Below are 19,671 nucleotides of genomic sequence, written 5' to 3' on the forward strand. Positions count from 1 at the left end.
GCTCAACCGGCAACCAATTCCATAAGGCCGGGGCGCCCACAGAGAACGCCCTCCCCCTGGGGGCCACCAGTCGGCATTCCCTGACCGGAGGCACCCTGAGGAGGCCCTCTCTGTGGGAACGCACAGGGCGGAGGGGAGTCGACGCCGGCAGCAGGTGGTCCCCGAGGTATTCCGGACCCATGCCATGTAGGGACTTAAAAACCATCACTAAGACCTTGAACCTCACCCGGAAGACAACTGGTAACCAATGCAGCTCACGGAGCAAAGGTGTAACATGGGAGTACCGGGAAACTCCCAAGACAACTCTCGCGGCTGTATTCTGTACCAGTTGGAGCCTCCGAGTGGTCTTCAAGGGAAGCCCCATGTAGAGAGCGTTGCAGTAGTCCAGACGAGAGGTCACGAGCACATGAGTGACCGTACACAGGGCATCCCGGTCTAGATAGGGCCGCAACTGGTGCACCAGGCGAACCTGGGCAAAGGCCCCCCTAGTCACAGCTACTATATTGTCTTCCAAAGTAGTGCCATTGTATGTAGTCAGACTGGCTGATCTTCTTGCAGCTGCTCACCAGGTGGTCCTCGCTTCTTTGACTTCTTTTCAGAGGCAGCACTTGCTGTTTCTCACTGTCTTCTCAATTCTGTCTTTGTATACCTTTGTTCTTACGGCTTGGTCTTGCGTGGCCAGAATTAGCCCCTCTGTCTCTTCAACGTTCCTGCTCTTAGCCATTGCCAGGTCTTGTTGTTATCTGCGTTATCTGTTACTTTTCTTTTTTTAAATGTGTTGGTCATGTAATGCTTTGTCTTCCCTCCTTTCTCTTCTTCGTTTGATCGCTCTTGTAGGCCAGTTTGTTCTCTCCAGTAAGCCTTCCTGATATATTAATTTCAGTGTATCTTCTTCGTTGTCCTTCAAATATTCTTCCAAAGCCTTTTTTTTTCTTCTTCGACCATCTGATGTCCTTGCAACGTTTCACGCCCACCTATTTGCCTTGGTAAGTAGAGTCTGTCAGCGTCGCTACTAAGGATGAAGGATGATTGATTCATTGTCCTTATTTTTCTGCTCTTCCTATCCATTGCTTTTAGTCCTGCTTGAGTCCGGACCACTATTCCAGCTGTGTATCTAATGACTGGAGTTTCCTAAGTATTAATTGCCTGGATGGTGTTTCCTCCGCTGAGTTTGGACTTTAAGAGCTTCTTCACTCTCTTCATGTATTCACCTCTAATCTTTTTTCTTGAATTCAGTGTGCTTAATGTTGTCAGCTTGAAGGATGCCCAGGTACAAATATGATCATTTCATCCAGACCAGACCCTTTTATGTTATTTCCGTAGGGTGTCTTGGTTCCTTCAATTTTTCACTGTTTTTCCCTGATGATTTTAAGCACGGCGCATTTGTCCAGTCCAAACTCCATTGCAATATCTTGGCTGTATATACGGATGGTGTTGAGCAGTTGGTGTTTTTCCATACAGCTTCAGATCGTCCGTGTAAAGGAGGTGGGACAGCCTGGCAGATGTTTCTGATGTTAGATGCCAAATTTTGAGAATGAAGGCAGGACTGCAGTGGCTTCGTGGCTGAGGATTGCTACTGAAAGGCAAGGAGAGAAACTGAGTCAAGGGTGTTTGCTGAGCATGGCCAAGGCGGTCAAGATTTATTGATTTGACTTTATTTGATGGGATGCGATTTAATTTGATTTTTATAGCTGCCCGTGTCAGCAAACGACTCTGGGCGGTTCACAGTTCAAAAACACATATTACAATTGAAATCTTTAAATCGTTTTAAAAAAATAAAAACCATTAAAATGCTTAAAAAAAATTAAAACGTCTGATCTGAGTGCCTACAAAGCCAGAGGCGCATAGATACATGTCTAATCTGAGTACGTACAAAGCCAAACGGTGACCACAATCAACACTCCAGGATGTCATGTGCAATGCACATAACACAATTTGGACTGTTGCCCCAACTTGACCTCCATCTTGACTTTTTTGACCCTAACCCTCCACAATACGGAGTTGAATTGTGCCTGGAATGGGCCCTTTGCTCAGGAACTGCAGCCTGGGCTTGATAGCCGTGTCATCTTCTCTGCCACTCATTCCTGGAGATATGACGTTTTCCCCTGGGCCTCCTTTCCCCATCTCCCCATCCATCTTTCCTAAAAGCTTCCCAGGCCCTCTGACCGGCAAGTAAACGGCGCCCTGGGCATCCTGGTTTGAGTATGGCCAAGGCTGTCCCTGATGAATAACTGGGCTTGACACATGGCGACTGAAGAATTCGGGGAGTTGAAACCCACACATAGTGGCTGAGGGATTCTGCAGTTGTAGTCCACATGTGGTGGCTGAGGGATTCTGGGAGTTTCCCAGAACAAGAACATAGAATATTGGAAGGGACCTCAGAGGTCTTCTAGGCCAACCCCCTGCTCAGGCAGGAAACCCTATGCCATTTCAGACAAATGGCTGTCCAGTCTCTTCTTAAAAACTTCCAGTGATGAAGCACCCACAACTTCTGGAGGCAGGTTGTTCCACTGGTTAATTGTTCTCCTTGTCAGGAAATTCCTCCTTAGTTCTAGGTTGCTTCTCTCCTTGGTTAGTTTCCATCCGTTGTTTCATGGTGGCTGAGGGATTCTGGGGGTTGAAGTCCACACGTGGCGGCTGAGGGATTCTGGGGGTTGAAGTCCACACTTGGAGGCTGAGGGATTCTGGGGGTTGAAGTCCACACTTGGAGGCTGAGGGATTCTGGGGGTTGAAGTCCACACGTGGCGGCTGAGGGATTCTGGGGGTTGAAGTCCACACTTGGAGGCTGAGGGATTCTGGGGGTTGAAGTCCACACTTGGAGGCTGAGGGATTCTGGGAGTTGAAGTCCACACCTGATGTGATGGACTATAGTTCAGTGGATCAGAAGAGGGACAGAGGCATTGCAGAAGAGTAAGAAGCAGCCCAGCCTGGATATCCCATGTGAGAGAAAGAGGGTGAAGACAGCCCCTCCTGACTGGTTCCCAGGGTGTGTTGTAGATGCAGATAGTCAAATCTTTAGTCTGGCAAAGATTCTGTCGATAGGTGTGAAACAATAAAGAAGTCAGCTGGGAAGGGTTACAGATTGTCATCCTTGATTTAGGGCTTGACAGCTGCCCAGATTTCCATCTTCTCTTGGAACAAAAGCAGAGGTTTTTTCCCCCGGCTTGTTGTGTACCTTGGCAAGGGACACCTGCACAGCTTTGGTGTGCCTGACCTCACAGTCCAACTTGAGCTTCTTCCCAGCCCATATTTTAAAGGCCACTAAAATGATTTTCCACGTTCTGGAAAACCAGCAGTTTTTCCTGCTTCATCCAATCCAGCCGGAAGATATAAATTGCATTTCACTTTCTCCTTCCTATCAGCTCCCCCAGAGCATCTGGGTGAAATTCACGGCCCCCGTTATCCATCAGTCCATCGGCATCTTCAAAACCTGCCCCCTCCCCAAATGAGGGCAACGGGGCTTGCTGTGTTCCCTCTCCCCCCCCCCAGACGGAGATCCAAACGGCTGTTACAAAATGTTCTGTCCCGCAGAAAGAGACGGTGAAATTCCTCTTGCGAAAAGGTACAGACGCTGAAAAGGGCATCTGCCCATCCTGGCCAAGGAGGGAAAGAAGGGGCAGATTCATAACCAGGGTTTATTGCGAGTCTGTGGTTTGCAGCAGGAAGCTTAGGTGCTCTTGGAGACGCCTGGCTCTCGGCCCTGATTTTCTGGAACAGCCGGTCAAAGCCAGACCCATCCCTAAAAACCTGCCTGTAATCTGCACGTAAATCCCCCTCTTAAATTTCATCCCCAGCTAGTCAAAAGGCCTTTCATGACCACAGATAATCCCACTGTCAAGTCTCCGAGGAGGGCTGGCCTTTTCAAGGGACCCTGACGCCCAACGTTATGGCTTGACGCCTACAAAGGGAGCTGCTTGTTCATTTTTTCATTCACTTGGCTCACCTTGTCGCTGGAAGTGAAGATGCTGAGGAGAGGAGGAGGGGGAGAGGGAGGGAGGGAGAGAATGAGGAAGAGGAGGAAGAGGAGGGGGAGGGGAGGGGGAGAGGGAGGAAGAGACGGAGAAGGGAGGAGAAGAAGGGAGGAGGAGGAGAGGTAGGGGGAGGAGGAGGAAGAGGAGGACGAGGGAGAGAGGAAGAGAAGGTAGGAGGAGAAGGAGGAGGAGGAAGAGGAGGGGAGAGGGAGGAAGAGGAGGAAGAGGAGGAGGAGGAGGGAGGGAGAGAAGAGAGGAGGAGAGGTAGGGGGAGGAAGAGGAAAAGGGAGGAGGAAGAGGAGGGGGAGGGGGAGGGGGAGGGGGAGGAGGAGGAAGAGAAGGACGAGGGAGAGAGGAAGAGAAGTTAGGAGGAGGAGGAGGAAGAGGAGGGGGAGAGGGAGGAAGAGAAGTGAGGAGGAGGAAGAGGAGGAGGAGGGAGGAAGAGGAGGAGGAAGAAGGAGAGAGGAAGTGGGAGAAAGGAGGAAGGAGGAGGAGTGAGGAGGAGGAAGAGGAGGAGAATGGAGGAGGAAGAGGAGGAGGAAGGAGAGAGGAAGTGGGAGAAAGGAGGAGGGAGGAGGATTGAGGAGGAGGAAGAGGAGGAGAAGGGAGGAAGAGGAGAATGGAGGAGGAAGAGGAGGAGGAAGGAGAGAGGAAGTGGGAGAAAGGAGGAGGGAGGAGGATTGAGGAGGAGGAAGAGGAGGAGAAGGGAGGAAGAGGAGAATGGAGGAGGAAGAGGAGGAGGAAGGAGAGAGGAAGGAGGAGGAGGAAGAGAAGGAGGGAGGAGGGAGGAGGGAGGAGGAGAGGACTGGCAGAGACAGGATGGATTTTGACTCGCCAGGGAACGGGATGTCCCAAAGGTGTTTTTTTTTCAAGAGGCAGCTGGACTTCCTTGTTTTTCTCTGAAGACATTTCACTTCTCCTCCCAGAAGCTTCTTCAGCTCTGACGGGAAGCGAAACGTCTCCAAAGAACACCAAGAAAGCCCACTTGCCTCTCTTAAGAAGCACCCTTGGGAGAACCAGGACCTCACTGAGGACCGAGACTCTCCGCAGGCAGGGAACTGGATGTGAAAGCCTTGAACCTACTTAAGGGCAGAAAATTCCCACCAGGCTGGAGGACGCTCAGATCTGTTTGCATTCACCCCACAAAGCCTACACAAATATGTGTTTCCTGACGGACGAGTCTCCCTGGAGATGCCCTACTCGTGCTGCTGGGAAATTGACTCTTTTGTGGAGGAAACAGAGGCTGGAGGCCATCTTCCTCAACCTCAGCCAGTTGAAGATGGGGGCACTTCAATTCCCAGAATTCCCCAGCCAGATCCATGTTTCTCAACTTTGGCCACTTAAAGCTAGGTGAACTTCAGTTCCCAGAATTCCTCAGCCAGATCCATGCTTCTCAACCTCAGCCAGTTGAAGATGGGGGCACTTCAATTCCCAGAATTCCCCAGCCAGATCCATGTTTCTCAACTTTGGCCACTTAAAGCTAGGTGAACTTCAGTTCCCAGAATTCCTCAGCCAGATCCATGCTTCTCAACCTCAGCCAGTTGAAGATGGGGGCACTTCAATTCCCAGAATTCCCCAGCCAGATCCATGTTTCTCAACTTTGGCCACTTAAAGCTAGGTGAACTTCAGTTCCCAGAATTCCTCAGCCAGATCCATGCTTCTCAACCTCAGCCAGTTGAAGATGGGTGGACTTCATTTCCCAGAATTCCTCAGCCAGATCCATGCTTCTCAACCTCAGCCAGTTGAAGATGGGTGGACTTCATTTCCCAGAATTCCCCAGCCAGATCCATATGTCTCAACCTCAGCCATTTGAAGCTGGGTGGACTTCAGCTCCCAGAATTCCCCAGCCAGCCAGCTCACCTCCTTTTCCTCCCCCCGCCCTCAAAGGAGATCAAAGTACAGTTCCCAAAGGACCTCACCTGGTACCTGAGGACTTGCTAGGAGGAACGTTGAGGTCCTGTTCGAGTCCTGATCAAGATCTTCTTGGGTGGCACCACTCCAGGCCTTCAGAAGGAGTTTTGGTTCTTCTCCTCCACCCCAAAACGCCTCAGAAAATCTGCCACCCCAAATGCAGATGTGTCAAGAGCTCACGTACCACAAGGCAAACTTGGTCTGAATGAGGAGGGATCCATCTTTTCTGCAGGAGATCCACTTAGCGCTACGTTATCATTTAGCTGTAGGGGACAGAAGACAGATGGACCAATACTTTTCTTTCCTGACAAAAGAGAACTTGACTTTGTGCCAGAGAGAACTTAGGGAAGAGCAGGAGAAGAGCTGGTCTAAAACTGGATCAGGCCAAACACTCCTCCAATTGGATCCATCAGATCGAGAGAAACCTAATTTTCGTTACTATAGTAAAAGGATAAATATGAGTTAGGTCAGGGGTCTTCCAACTTGGCCCTTTTAGGACTTGTGGACTTCAACTCCCAGAATTCCTCAGCCAGGCACGTGTACCTGGCTGAGGAATTCTGGGAGTTGAAGTCCACAAGTCCTAAAAGGGCCAGGTTGGAAGACCCCTGAGTTAGATGATACAGCTGTGAGATGGATCTATAAGGGTGTCCTAAGTGGATTCAGATCAGATCAAGACCTATCACTTTGACTGCACGTTAGTCTAGAGGGAACAACAGAATTACAGGACTGGAAGGGACCCTGGAGGTCTTCTAGTCCAACCCTTTGCTCAAATAGGAGACCCTATACCATTTCAGACAAACGGTGGCTCACTCTCTCCTTTAAAACCTCCACAACTTCTGGAGACGCCACAACTTCCACCAAGAAATCCCCTCCTTAGTTCCAGGTTGCTTCTCTCCTTGTTTGGTTTCCATCCATGGCTTCTTGTCCTGCCTTCCGGCGCTTTGGAGGTGGACCACCCCCTCTTCTTTGGGGCAGCCCCCCAAATATTGGAAGGCTGCTATAATCCACCGTGCTCCATCCTGGACCGTTCCATAATTATTTTTTTTTGAAGGACTTTGATGTGACAAAGGACATACTAAATCTGCAGATAAGGTTAGGAGGAATGACCAACCCTTCTAGAAGGGACCCAGAAGGTCCAAACTAGCGAGACAGGCCTAAGACTGATCTGAAACAAGGCGAAGAAAAGTCAGGGCCTGCTTCTAGAGAGAGAGAGAGAGAGAAATGCAAAGCATGAGTCTAGGATGGGAAAACAAGAGTTGGCAGCCCTACGTAGGAAAGGGATTGGGTGTCCTTCTTCATCGGAGGCTGAAGCTGAGCCAGCCCTGGGATGCAGCTGCTAAAAAGGCCAGCACTATTTTTAGACGTATCAGCAAGAGCGTAAAGTCCACCCCGTGGGGAGTCGTCGCCCTTCTCTGCTTCATTGGCTTTGACTTGACTTGACTTTCCTATTTCCTGTTTTATTCTCATAGAAACATGGAATTGTAGGGATGGGAGGACACCTGAAGGTCTTCTAGTCCACCCAGCCACCCGAGGTTTTATACCACCCTGGACAAATGTTACCCAACCTTTTCGTGAAAGCCTATTTCCTTTCATTTATTTTATATTTTATTATTTTTACTTTATGTCAATGATTCTCCAAGATGAACGATGCCTTGAAGTTCTTTGTGGGTTTCATCTCTTGGAACCATGACACTTCACTTCACTTCACTTCACTTCACTTCACTTCACTTCGCTTCGCTTCGCTTTGCTTTACTTTACTTTACTTACTTTACTTTAGTTTAGTTTCTTTATTTTAGCTTACTTTACCTTACCTTAAAAGGGACGTGGTGGCTCAGTGGGTTAGGACGCTGAGCTTGTCGATCAGAAGGTCGGCAGTTTGGTGGGTCGAATCCCGAGTGCCGCATAGCAGAGTGAGCGCCTGTTACTCGTCCCAGCTTCTGCCAACCTAGCAGTTCGAAAGCACGTAAAAATGCAAGTAGAAAAATAGGGACCGCTCTGGTGGGAAGGTAACAGCGTTCCGTGCACCTTTGGCGTCTAGTCATGCCGGCCACGTGACCACGGAGACGTCCTCGGACAAGCGCTGGCTCTTCGGCTTTGAAACGGAGATGAGCACCGGCCCCTAGAGTCGGAAACGACTAGCACGCGTGTGCAGGGGAACCTTTACCTTTACTTTACCTTACTTTATTTTACTTTACTTTACTTTTTACTGTATTATGTTGTTACGTTATGTTACATTATATTACGTTGTTATTTTTGCCATGGCCTTTGTTCAGGGGTGTGTTTGTGGCACTGTTTCTGTTTAGCCAACCTCCGTAGGACTTGGAGCTATTTGGATGCCCGTTTAAAAAAAAACCCAAACAAACAGGTGGAGCTTTGATCAATAGCATTCTCGCGTCCCCCATCTTGGAACATAGAATCTGGAAGGGACCTTGGAGGTCTTTTAATAGAATAGAGCTGGAAGGGACCTTGGAGGTCTTCTAGTCCAGCCCCCTGCTCAAGCAGGAGACCCCATACCATCTCAGACATCTTCTTAAAAACCTCCAGTGAGGGAGCGCCCATGATTTCTGGAGGCAGGCTGTCTTCCGTCTAGTCCACCCGCTTTCCAAGGCAGGGGTCTCGTACCACCCCAGTCGCAAGGATGTACCATCTATTTCTGACAACTTCGAGGATCTCGACTTTCTCGACCACGTTTGGGGACATCCTTGATCGGGGATCTTGCCTCAAAGAGGCCTGCTGGTGCAGTGGTTTGGGGGCAGGATCGGAGGCAAAAACCCGACCCACAGCCGGGAGTTTGATCCTAACTGGTTCAAGCTGGACTCAGCCCTCCATCCTTCCAAAGTCAGTAAAATGAGGACTCAGATTGTGTTTTTTTTGGGGGGGGGGCAAGAAGCTGACTCCGGAAACTGCTTAGAGAGGATTGTAAAGCACTGTGAAGCGGTATGTCAGTGCTATTGCAGTATTTTCCTTCCTCCCTTTCTTTCTTTCTTTCTTTCTTTCTTTCTTTCTTTCTTTCTTTCTTTCTTTCTTTCTTTCTTTCTTTCTTCCTTTCTTCCTTTCTTCCTTTCCTTTCCTTCTTTCCTTCCTTCCTCCCTCCCTTTTCTTTCTTTCTTTCTTTCTTTCTTTCTTCCTTCCTTCCTTCCTTCCTTTCCTTTCCTTTCCTTCCTTCCTTCCTTCCTTCCTTCCTTCCTTCCTTCCTTCCTCCCTTTTCTTTCTTTCTTTCTTTCTTTCTTTCTTCCTTCCTTCCTTCCTTCCTTCCTTCCTTCCTTCCTCCCTCCCTCCCTCCCTTTTCTTTCTTTCTTTCTTTCCTTTTCTTCCCTCCCTCTTTCTTTCTTTCTTTCTTTCTTTCTTTCTTTCTTTCTTTCTTTCTTTCTTTCTTCCCTCCTTCCTTTCCTTTCCTTCTTTCCTTCCTTCCTCCTTCCCTCCCTCCCTTTTCTTTCTTTCTTTCTTTCTTTCTTTCTTTCTTTCTTCTTCATCTTTCTTTCTTTCCTTTCTTCCCTCCCTCCCTCCCTCCTCCCTCCCTCCTCCTTCTTTCTTTCTTTCTTTCTTTCTTTCTTTCTTTCTTTCTTTCTTTCTTTCTTTCTTTCTTTCTTTCTTCCTCTCCTTCCTTTCTTCTTCCTTCCTTTCCTTCTTTCCTTCCTTCCTTCCTCCTTTTTCTTCTTTCTTTTCTTCTTTCTTTCTTTCTTTCTTTCTTTCTTTTCTTTCTTTCTTTCTTCTTTCTTTTTCTTTCTTTCTTTCTTTCTTTTCATTCTTTCTTTCTTCTTTCTTTCTTTCTTTCTTTCTTTCTTTCTTTCTTTCTTTCCATTCTTTGACATAGTTGCTCATTTTTGGTGGTGGCACAGTGGTAGTTTGATAGTCAGAATGCAGTATTGCAGGCTAACTCACTGCCCACAGCCTGTAGTTCGATCCTGACAGGGCTCAAGGTTGACTCAGCCTTCCATCTTTCCGAGGTGGGTAAAATGAAGACCTGGATTGTTGGGGGGGGGGGGGAGAAGAGGCTGACTCCGTAAACCATTTAGAGAGGGTGGCAAAGCACTAGGAAGCAGTCTGTAAGTATATAGTAAGAGCTTTTGCTATCGCACACTTCCCTTTGCAGAGCTATGGGTGGGGGTGTGTGCCAAGACCTCCAGAGGCGCCAACGCAGCTGGCATCTCCTGCCCTCCTCAGCCTCCCGCAGTCCAGGGTGCCGGAAGTGCCTCCGTTTCTGGCACGCTTTGGGGTTTCCTGGCCAGGACAGGATTTTTGGGTGAGATGGGGTGGGTCCAGGTGACGGAGAACAAAAGGCAGCCTGTTGCGGCTAATTGCTTGTGAATACTTTACAGGTTCCATCCTGCTCCTTCCGGAGACCGCACAAAACCCTCCCTGTCTGCTGAGGGAAAACACAGGATCGTCTGTCCTCCCGGCCACACGAAGGGCTTAGAAAGAAATGTTGTATATCTTAGGTGATTGAGTTGCATGCCTGGCTGCCCTGGCTCGGAGCCCTGTTTAGAAAAGCGGAGAATTAGAGAGAGAGAGAGAGAGAAAGGATGGCTTGATAGACAGACAGATAGGAATCCCACTTACAAAGCTGAGGCAAGCAGAATAACAGGATTGGAGGGACCTTGGAGATCTTCTAGTCAACCCCCGCTCAGGCAGGAAACCCCATACCATTCCAGACAAGGGACTGTCCAGTCTCTTATTAAAAGCCTCCAGTCATGAAGCACCCACAACTTAATAATAATAATAATAGAGTTAGAAGGGAACTTGGAGGTCATCTAGTCCAACCCTCTGCTCAGGCAGGAGACCCTATACCAGGGATAGGCAACCTTGGCTCTTTTATGACTGGTGGACTTCAACTCCCAGAATTCCCGAGCCAGCATGGCTCAGCTGGAAACCTCTCCCTTTCTCCTCAGCAGGCTGGCTGAGGAATTCTGGGAGTTGAAGTCCACCAGTCATAAAAGAGCCAAGTTGCCTACCCCTGCCTATACTATTCCAGACAAATGGTTGCCCATTTTTTTCTTAAAAACTTCCAGTCTTGGAGCATTCACCGCTTCTGGAGGCAAGGAGTTCCACTGGTTATTGTCCTCACTGTCAGGAAGTTTCTCCTTAGTTCCAGGTTGCTTCTCTCCTTGACTAGTTTCCATCCGTTGCTTCTTGTCCTGCCTTCGGGTGCTTGGAGAATAGCTTGACTCCCTCTTCTTTGGGGCAGCCCCTGAGATACTGGAAGGCTGCTATCACGTTACCCAATCCTTTTCACTAGATTAGACATACCCAATTCTCACAAGTGTTCTTCATATGTTTTAGCCTCCAGTCCCCTAATGAACTTTGTGCTCTTCTCTGCACTCTTTCGAGAGTCTCAGCATCTTTTTTTACATTGTGGTGACCAAAACTGGATGCAGGATTCCAAGTGTGGCTTTACCAAGGCCTTGTAAAGCGTAGTAACTCTTCATTTATTTATTTTTATTTTATTTTAATTCCATTTATATCCCGCCCTTCTCCGTAGACTCAGGGCGGCTTACAAGCTTAGCAGTAGCCTTCATTCTATGTATATGCCTGCTTATTAGGGCTTTCACACACACACACCCAGCGGCATTATTACAAAGTCAGCTTAATTGCCCCAACAATCTGGGTCCTCATTTTACCTACCTGGGAAGGACGGAAGGCTGAGTCAACCTTGAGCCTGGTGGGACTCGAACCTGCACTAATTGCAGGCAGCTGGTGTTACTTAAGGAGGCATTAGCCACTGCTCCACCAAGGCTCTTTCATGTGACCTTGATTCTATCCCTCTGTAAATACAGACTAGGACTGCATTGGATTTTTCGGCAGCTGCAGCACACAGCCGGCTCATGCTTAAGTTATTAAATAAACATGACATTAGAAGAGAATCTGTAGCTCAGGACTGAACTGTGGAGGTCCTTGATGCTCTTTAAGCTTGGGTGTTTTCTTGCAGGCGTTTCACTACCCAAAGTGTTAGAAGGGAGTGGGGTTTGTGGAGACGAGGAGGAGCAGGAGGAGCTGTGGGATCCCTGCTACTCTCTTGAGCTGGGTTGTTTTCTTGCAGACATTTCATGACCCAACTAGGGAACATCATCAGTGCTAGAGGGAGTGGGGTTTGTGGAGAGGAGGAGGAGGAGGAGGAGGAGGAGGAGGAGGAGGAGGAGGAGAGGAGGAACAGGAACTGTGGGATCCTGGAACTCTCTTGAGCTTGCTTGTTTTCTTGCAGGCGTTTCATGACCCAACTAGGGAACACCCTCAATGCTAGAAGGGAGTGTGGCTGGCTCTCTGTTTACACACAAGTGCCTTGCCCGGTCAGTGTTGATGGGGCTGTTGTCTTTTCCTTCTTGCTGGTTGCTTGACCAGCCTGTCATTTACTGTTAGCTTCTTTGTTTGAGTTGTAATTCCTGGTTTCTTTCCTGCTTGCTGCTGGTCTAATATTGGTGGTTTGTACCTGCCACGGTGCACCACGTCTCATTTGCCCCCCATCTCACCCTGAGGTGACTCTGAGCAGCTTTAACATTGAAAGCTATAAAAACATAATAACTAAATATTTCTAAAAACAACAGAATAGAATTAAAATCAACAGTAAAATTGCAATTAAAATGGGGAGGGAGAGAACAGGATGTGCGGGGGCTGTGTGTGTGGAAACAGGTCAGGACCTGTCACTGCCTGAAGGAGATCCGGGGTGGGGAAGGCCACCTTCTGGTGCCCAAGCTCCTGAGGGTCTCCAGGTGCTGGATGCCGCCCACCAGAAAGAGGGAGATAGGGCGGATGGCCACCGTTCCTCCTTGTTCTGTTGGCTCTTCAGGGTCCAACCGATGGAGCAAGGACTCCATTGATGCGTTCGTGACCGCTGGGAACCAAGGAACCACCAGATGTTTCTGTTGAAGGCCACCAGCTCCATCTCAGCTCTCCCACCTTCTTTCTTCCCCGAAATAGTTTGAAGAGGACATTTTTGGACATCAGCTTGCAGCTGCTGGACAACAACCCCAAGTTCCTCCTTAATCAAGACAAGGACTGTGCCCGACGCAACAGCCCCATCTACATCAGCAGGGTGGTGAGCGCCATGGTAAGACCACCGACCCTTTGACCTGCACTCAAGGAAAGGACAGATGGATTCCTGGGCCCCGGTGGACTAGCACTTTCTGCACAGATGAGAGCAGACTCAGAAGTATCCCCACCTTCTTGATCTGACTGAATTCTTCCTGCACTGAAATCAACAAGGTTTAAAGTTGATCTAAAGTCTTACAAGGTGGACCTACTATAGAAAAACAATTTGTAAACTTTGTTTTGCGGCAACTTGTGCTGAGGGATCCTTGGTGCTCTCTGAGCTGGGTGGCTTTCTTGCAGCTGTTTCATGACCAAACTAGGTAACATCATCAGTGCTGGAAGGGAGTGGGGTTTGGGGAGAGGAGGAGGAGGAGGAGGAGGAGGAGGAGGAGGAGGAGGAGGAGGAGGAGGAGGAGGAGGGAGGAGGAGGAGGAGGAGGAGGAGGAGGAGGAGGAGGAGAGGAGATACAGTGTGGTCCTTGATGCAGCCTGAGCTTGGTTGCTTTCTTGCGGACGATTCATTACCAAGCAAAGTAAACATCATCAGTGCTGGAAGGGAGTGGGGGTTTGGGGAGAGGAGGAGGAGGAGGAGGAGGAGGGAGGAGGAGGAGGAGGAGGAGGAGGAGGAGGAGGAGGAGAGGAATACAGTGTGGTCCTTGATGCAGCCTGCTTGGTTGCTTTCTTGCGGACGTTTCATTACCAAGCAAAGTAACATCATCAGTGCTGGAAGGGAGTGGGTTTGGGGAGAGGAGGAGGAGGAGGAGGGAGGAGGGAGGAGGAGGAGGAGGAGGAGGAGGAGGAGGAGGAATACAGTGTGGTCCTTGATGCAGCCTGAGCTTGGTTGCTTTCTTGCGGACGTTTCATTACCAAGCAAAGTAACATCATCAGTGCTGGAAGGGAGCAAGCTTTGCTCTCAATTTACCCCACTCCCTACTGGAAATGAGGATGTTGCCTAGTTTGGTAACGAAACGTCTGCAAGAAAACATCTAAGCTCAGAGAACAGCAAGGACCCCTCAGCTCAACCTGAGTTGCCAGTATTCTTCTTCCTTACTGAAACTTGTGTTATCTCACACTGAGGCGTTGCCTTCTTGGCTGCAGGTCAACTGCAACGATGACAAAGGCATCCCTCTTCGGACGCTGGACAAACCGCTACGATGACGGGTCAGCCCCATGACCTGGAGGGCAGCGTGGACATCCTTCGCAGGTGGCAGAAGTACGGATGCCAACCGGTTTCGCTACGGGCAATTGCTGGGTCTTTGCTGCGGTGGCCTGCACAGGTGAGAATCCACAACAGGTCAAGTTGCTGCCCAGGTGGTCACAATCATGACAGTGCAGCTGGTTGGAGGGAGAAGTTCAAGAGGTGTCCCACAGGTGCTTTTCCCCCAAAAGGCAACTGGCCTTCCTTGGTTTTCCTTGAAAACCTTTTGCTTCTCATCCAGAACTGAAGAAGCTTCCTACACAAGGCCTACAAGCACACAGCTAAGCTCCCACGCTTAGCTGTGTGCCAGGGCTTAATCCCAGGGTGTGTGTAAAGCAGAGGAAATGGAGCAAAGAATTGTTTCTTGATCAGATTGGCTTGAATGGCCAGCCAGGCTTTTCTCAAGGAAGAAGGAGGCCGTCACTCCATAGCCCGATCCTCCCAGCTCTTTTTTAAAACAAAAAATATTCAGCTACAGTCCAGGGGTAGGCAACCTTGGCTGTTTTATGACTGGTGGACTTCAACTCCCAGAATTCCTGAGCCAGCCATGCTGAGGGGAAAGGGAGAGTTTCCAAGCTGAGCCATGCCGGCTCAGGAATTCTGGGAGTTGAAGTCCACAAGCCATGAGGGGGCCATAGTTCCCCCATGCTGGCTCAGGAATTCTGGGAGTTGAAGTCCACAAGCCATGAGGGGGCCATAGTTCCTCCATGCTGGCTCAGGGATTCTGGGAGTTGAAGTCCACCAGTCATGAAGGGGCCATAGTTCCCCCATGCTGGCTGAGGAATTCTGGGAGTTGAAGTCCACCAGTCATGAGGGGGCTGTAGTTCCCCCATGCTGGCTCAGGAATTCTGGGAGTTGAAGTCCACCAGTCATGAGGGGGCTGTAGTTCCCCCAGGCTGGCACAGGAATTCTGGGAGTTGAAGTCCACCAGTCATGAGGGGGCCGTAGTTCCCCCAGGCTGGCACAGGAATTCTGGGAGTTGGGCAAAACTCCCTTAACAAATGTCTCGCTTAGCAACATGGATTGTGGTCGTAAGTTGAGGACTGCCTGTAGTGCTTCTCGGCCTCAGCTACTTTAAGATGCGTGGACTTCAGCTCCCAGAAAGTGCTCTGTCGCAAGCCAGGGTGCGAATGTGGGTTCGCAAAGAGACTAGCATAAAATGAGGGGAAAGGTGGCTTGGCTTTCGGAGCGAGAGCCGGCCGTCTCTTCTGCCCAGAGGCCGAACAGGGGCTGAACCGGCTGCTTTCCTCCCCCGCCCGCCTAGTGCTCCGGTGCCTGGGGATTCCGACACGCGTGGTGACCAACTACAACTCGGCCCACGACAGCAACGGGAACCTGGTCATCGAGCAGTACCTGGACGAGAACGGGAAGCTGCAGAGGGGAAACCGGGAGATGATCTGGTGAGTCAGGTGGGGGGAAGGGCGGCACGGGGGCTCAAACTGCCTCCTCCTCCTCCTCCTCCTCCTCCTCCTCCTCTTGTCAAACCCCCTCCCTTCTGGCACTGATGATGTTCCCTAGTTGGGTCATGAAACGTCTCAAGCAAACATCCAAGCTCAGAGAGCACTAAGGACCCCACAGTCCTCCTCCTCCTCCTCCTCCTCCTCCTCCTCCTCCTCTTGTCAAACCCCCTCCCTTCTAGCACTGATGATGTTCCCTAGTTGGGTCATGAAACGTCTCAAGCAAACATCCAAGCTCAGAGAGCACTAAGGACCCCACAGTCCTCCTCCTCCTCCTCCTCCTCCTCTTGTCAAACCCCCTCCCTTCTAGCACTGATGATGTTCCCTAGTTGGGTCATGAAACGTCTGCAAGAAAACTGCCAAGCTCAGAGAGCACCAAGGACCCCACCGTCGTCCTCCTCCTCCTCCTCCTCCTCCTCCTCCTCCTCCTCCTCCTCCTCCTCCTCCTCTCTGCAAACCCTCCCTTCCTTCTAACACTGATGATGTTACCTAATTGGGTCATGAAAAGTCTGCAAGAAAGCCACCCATCTCAGAGACCACCAAAGACCCCACAGGCTTCCTCCTCCTCCCCACAGACCCCCCCTCCCTTCCATGACTGATGATGTCCCCTAGTTGGGTGATGAAACGTCCGCCAGAAAGCAGCCCGGGGATCAGAGCATTAAGCTTTCCGTTAGCCAGCAGATACTGTTGGGAACTTCCGCAGACTTAACGGAGCGACACAACTCTCCTCCCACAATCCCCCTCCTCAAAGGCAGGCAAGAGAAGGATCCTCCGTCCTTTTCTGCAGGAATCCAGCCTTGCAGGCTGCCCCTTGATTTCAGGACACGGAGCTGCCCGGCTCTCCTGCACCACTCCCTCCGTCCTGTCTGCACCGCAGGCGAGACGGGGGTGACTCAGCCCTGGGACACACCCCACCCCACCCCCGTTGACCCCTTTCCCCCTCCCTCTGCTCACTTCTGCCCTCCCTCTCCTTCCTCCTCCTCCTCCCCAGGTTTTGCAGCTGCAGCCTTGAACTCGGCTCCCTGTTTGCTCAACGCCTGCACACACACGGCTGTCTGCTCAATGGCAACCTCCCCGGTGGGCATGCAGAAAAGCATTCATTTTTCTCAGATGCCCGGCTGCCAGTCCCTAGTTTTTAACTTCTCCTTCTTGCATTGCGTAAGAGCTGGGGAGAGTCACGGAGGCTCTGGGTTTAATTCCTGTATTTATTTATTTGCCTTGCCTCTTTTTACTCATAGCCCGAGGGGCCAGTCAGGTCTCCAAAAAGCCCATTTCCCTGGGGTGGCCCTCTCGGCAATCAGCACCACTAATTTCTTTTTTTCTTTTTGCAAAACGAGAAGCCCCAGGCAAAACAGAGAACACCCCCAGAGTTCGTTTGTTTATGGATAAGTGTTCCTCGACTTACGACCACGAATGAACCCAAACTTTCCATTGCAAGCCAGACAGATTTTAAGTGAGGTTTCTGACTGTTCTTGACACTGTTGAAAAGTGAATCGCTGCAGTTTTAAAGTTAGTGACGTGGTTGTTAAATTAATCTGGCGTGAATAGAATAGAATAGAATAGAATAGAATAGAATAGAATAGAATAGAATAGAATAGAATAGAATAGAATAGAATAGAATAGAATAGAATAGAAAAAATAGAATAGAATAGAATAGAATAGAATAGAATAGAATAGAATAGAATAGAATAGAATAGAATAGTATTGTGAGAGAATAGAATAGAATAGAATAGAATAGAATAGAATAGAATAGAATAGAATAGAATAGAATAGAACAGAACAGAACAGAACAGAACAGAACAGAATAGAACAGAATAGAATAGAACAGAATAGAATAGAAAATAGAGAACGGAATACAACAGAAGAGAACAGAACAGGACAGAACAGAACAGAATAGAATAGGAATAGGAATAGAATAGAGTTGAAAATATGGAATGGAATGGAATGGAATAGAATAGAATAGAATAGAATAGAGTTGGAAGGGACCTTGGAGGTCCTCTAGTCCAACCCCCTGCTCAGGCAGGAAACCCTCTCCCATTCCCTCTTGACTTAGCCTATCAGAAGGCTGGGAAAGGAGATCACATGACCCCTGGGACAGTCCAACCATCCTAAATACGAACCAGTTGCCAAGGGTCTGAATTTTGATCATGTGACCCTGGGGGATGCTGCAATGGTTGTAAGTGTGAAGAACGGTCATAAGTCAGTTTTCCCAGTGCTGTTGCAACTTGGAACAGTCGCTAAATGAACGGCTGCCTTACCTTTTTATGCTCCCCATCTCACTATTCAAAGCCATCTACAGCACAAATATAAAAACGTGAAAAGGATCAGGAATTAGATAAAATGAGGAAGCCAGTCCACAAATGGCAATAATAATAATAATAATAATAATAATAATAATAATAATAATAATAATAATAATAATAATAATAATAAGTTGGAAGGGACCTTGGAGGTCATCTAGTCCAACCCCCTGCTCAGGCAGGAAACCCTATTCCATTCCAGACAAATGGCTGTTCAGTCTCTTCTTAAAAACTTCCAGGGTTGGAGCATTCACCAATTCTGGTGGCAAGGAGTTCCACTGATTAATTGTTCTAACTGTCAGGAAGTTTCTCCTTTGTTCCAGGTTGATTCTCTCCTTGATGAGTTTCCATCCATTGTTGTTTCTTGTCCTGCCTTTCAGGGGCTTTGGAGAATAGCTTGACTCCCTCTTCTTTGGGGCAGCCCCTGAGATATTGGGAGACTGCTATCATGTCACCACTGATCCTTCTCTTCATTAAACTAGACATTCCCGATTCCAGCAACCGTTCTTTGTATGTTTGAGCCTCCAGTCCCCTGATCCTCTTTGTTGCTCTTCTCTGCACTCTTTCTAGAATCTAGTGCAGGGGTAGGCAACCTTGGCTCTTTTATGACTCGTGGACTTCAACTCGCAGAATTCCTGAGCCAGCTATGCCAGGCGTCTGGCTGAGGAATTCTGGGAGTTGAAGTCCACGAGCCATGAAGGGGCCATAGTTCCCCCATGCTGGCTCAGGAATTCTGGGAGTTGAAGTGCACAAGTCATAAAAGAGCCAAGGTTGCCTACCCCTGGTGCATGGGATCCAGGTCTCTTATCACTGGGAGCATGTTGGACATTTCCACCTGCGCAACCTCAGGAGGAGGAACATGGAGGAGGCTGTCCCTGGATCTCTTCAACCCTTCCTTCTCCTCTTGGTCTCTCCTTCCCTTCTTGACCCAGGAATTTTCACTGCTGGGTGGAATCTTGGATGGCCCGTCCAGACCTTCCGAGCGGCTACGACGGCTGGCAGGCCTTGGACCCAACTCCACAGGAAAAAAGTGAAGGTAAGTGATGGAGACATTCCCAGCGGTGGGAGGAAGGACCTCGGATGGAGCAGACTGTCGCCTGGCAAATCCACCCTTGTAAGGCCACACGTGGAATCCTGCATCCAGTTTGGTCGCCACAATAGAAAAAAGATGCTGAGAGTCTGGAAAGGGTGCAGAGAAGAGCAGCAAAGTTGATCAGGGGGCTGGAGGCTAATATATACAAAAAAGGTTGCAGGAATTGGGTATGTCTGGTTTAATGAATAGAACACAGGTCTGCAACCCGCGGCTCCGGAGCCGCATGTGGCTCTTTCAGCCGTCTCCTGCGGCTCCCAGTCCTCTGCCATGTGCAGTCCCAAAAAACAAAAGTGGGACTAAAAAAGTTCAACCAATCAATTCAAATATGCAGGGTAGGTGCATATCTCGCCTTGGCTCCACTCTTCAGTCAAACCCTGTTCTGTGCATGTGCGCATGTACGCACATGTGAACACATTTTTTGCGGCTCCCAGTTTTTCCTTTTGTGAGGGAACCGGTTCCGAGTGGCTCTTTCACTGTTTCAGGTTGCTGACCCCTGGAATAGAAGGACCAGGGGTGACATGATAGCAGTGTTCCAATATCTCAGGGGCTGCCCCAAAGAAGAGGCAGTCAAGCTCTTCTCCAAAGCGCCTGAAGGCAGGAGAAGAAGCAATGGATGGAAACACATCAAGAATATGAGAGAAGAAGGTCACAGCCAGGATATTTTAGGGAACTGCCTTGTCTGCTTAATGTCATATTTATTTAATAACATAAACATGAGC

General features: G+C 49.3%; 1 protein-coding gene across 1 annotated transcript in view; it reads left to right on the forward strand.

Moving 5' to 3' along the window:
- TGM2 (transglutaminase 2) overlaps positions 1-19,671 on the forward strand; it is a 69,197-nt gene that overhangs the window by 32,241 nt on the left and 17,285 nt on the right. Inside the window, 9 exon segments of the mRNA XM_083360842.1 lie at positions 12,795-12,809; positions 12,811-12,924; positions 14,003-14,029; positions 14,031-14,064; positions 14,067-14,080; positions 14,086-14,142; positions 14,145-14,181; positions 15,367-15,502; positions 18,792-18,895. Coding sequence (XP_083216968.1) covers positions 12,795-12,809; positions 12,811-12,924; positions 14,003-14,029; positions 14,031-14,064; positions 14,067-14,080; positions 14,086-14,142; positions 14,145-14,181; positions 15,367-15,502; positions 18,792-18,895 — 538 coding nt within the window.

The sequence above is a fragment of the Vipera ursinii genome (assembly GCF_947247035.1).
Source record: "Vipera ursinii genome assembly, chromosome: 3".
NCBI classification, from domain to species: Eukaryota; Metazoa; Chordata; class Lepidosauria; order Squamata; family Viperidae; genus Vipera; species Vipera ursinii.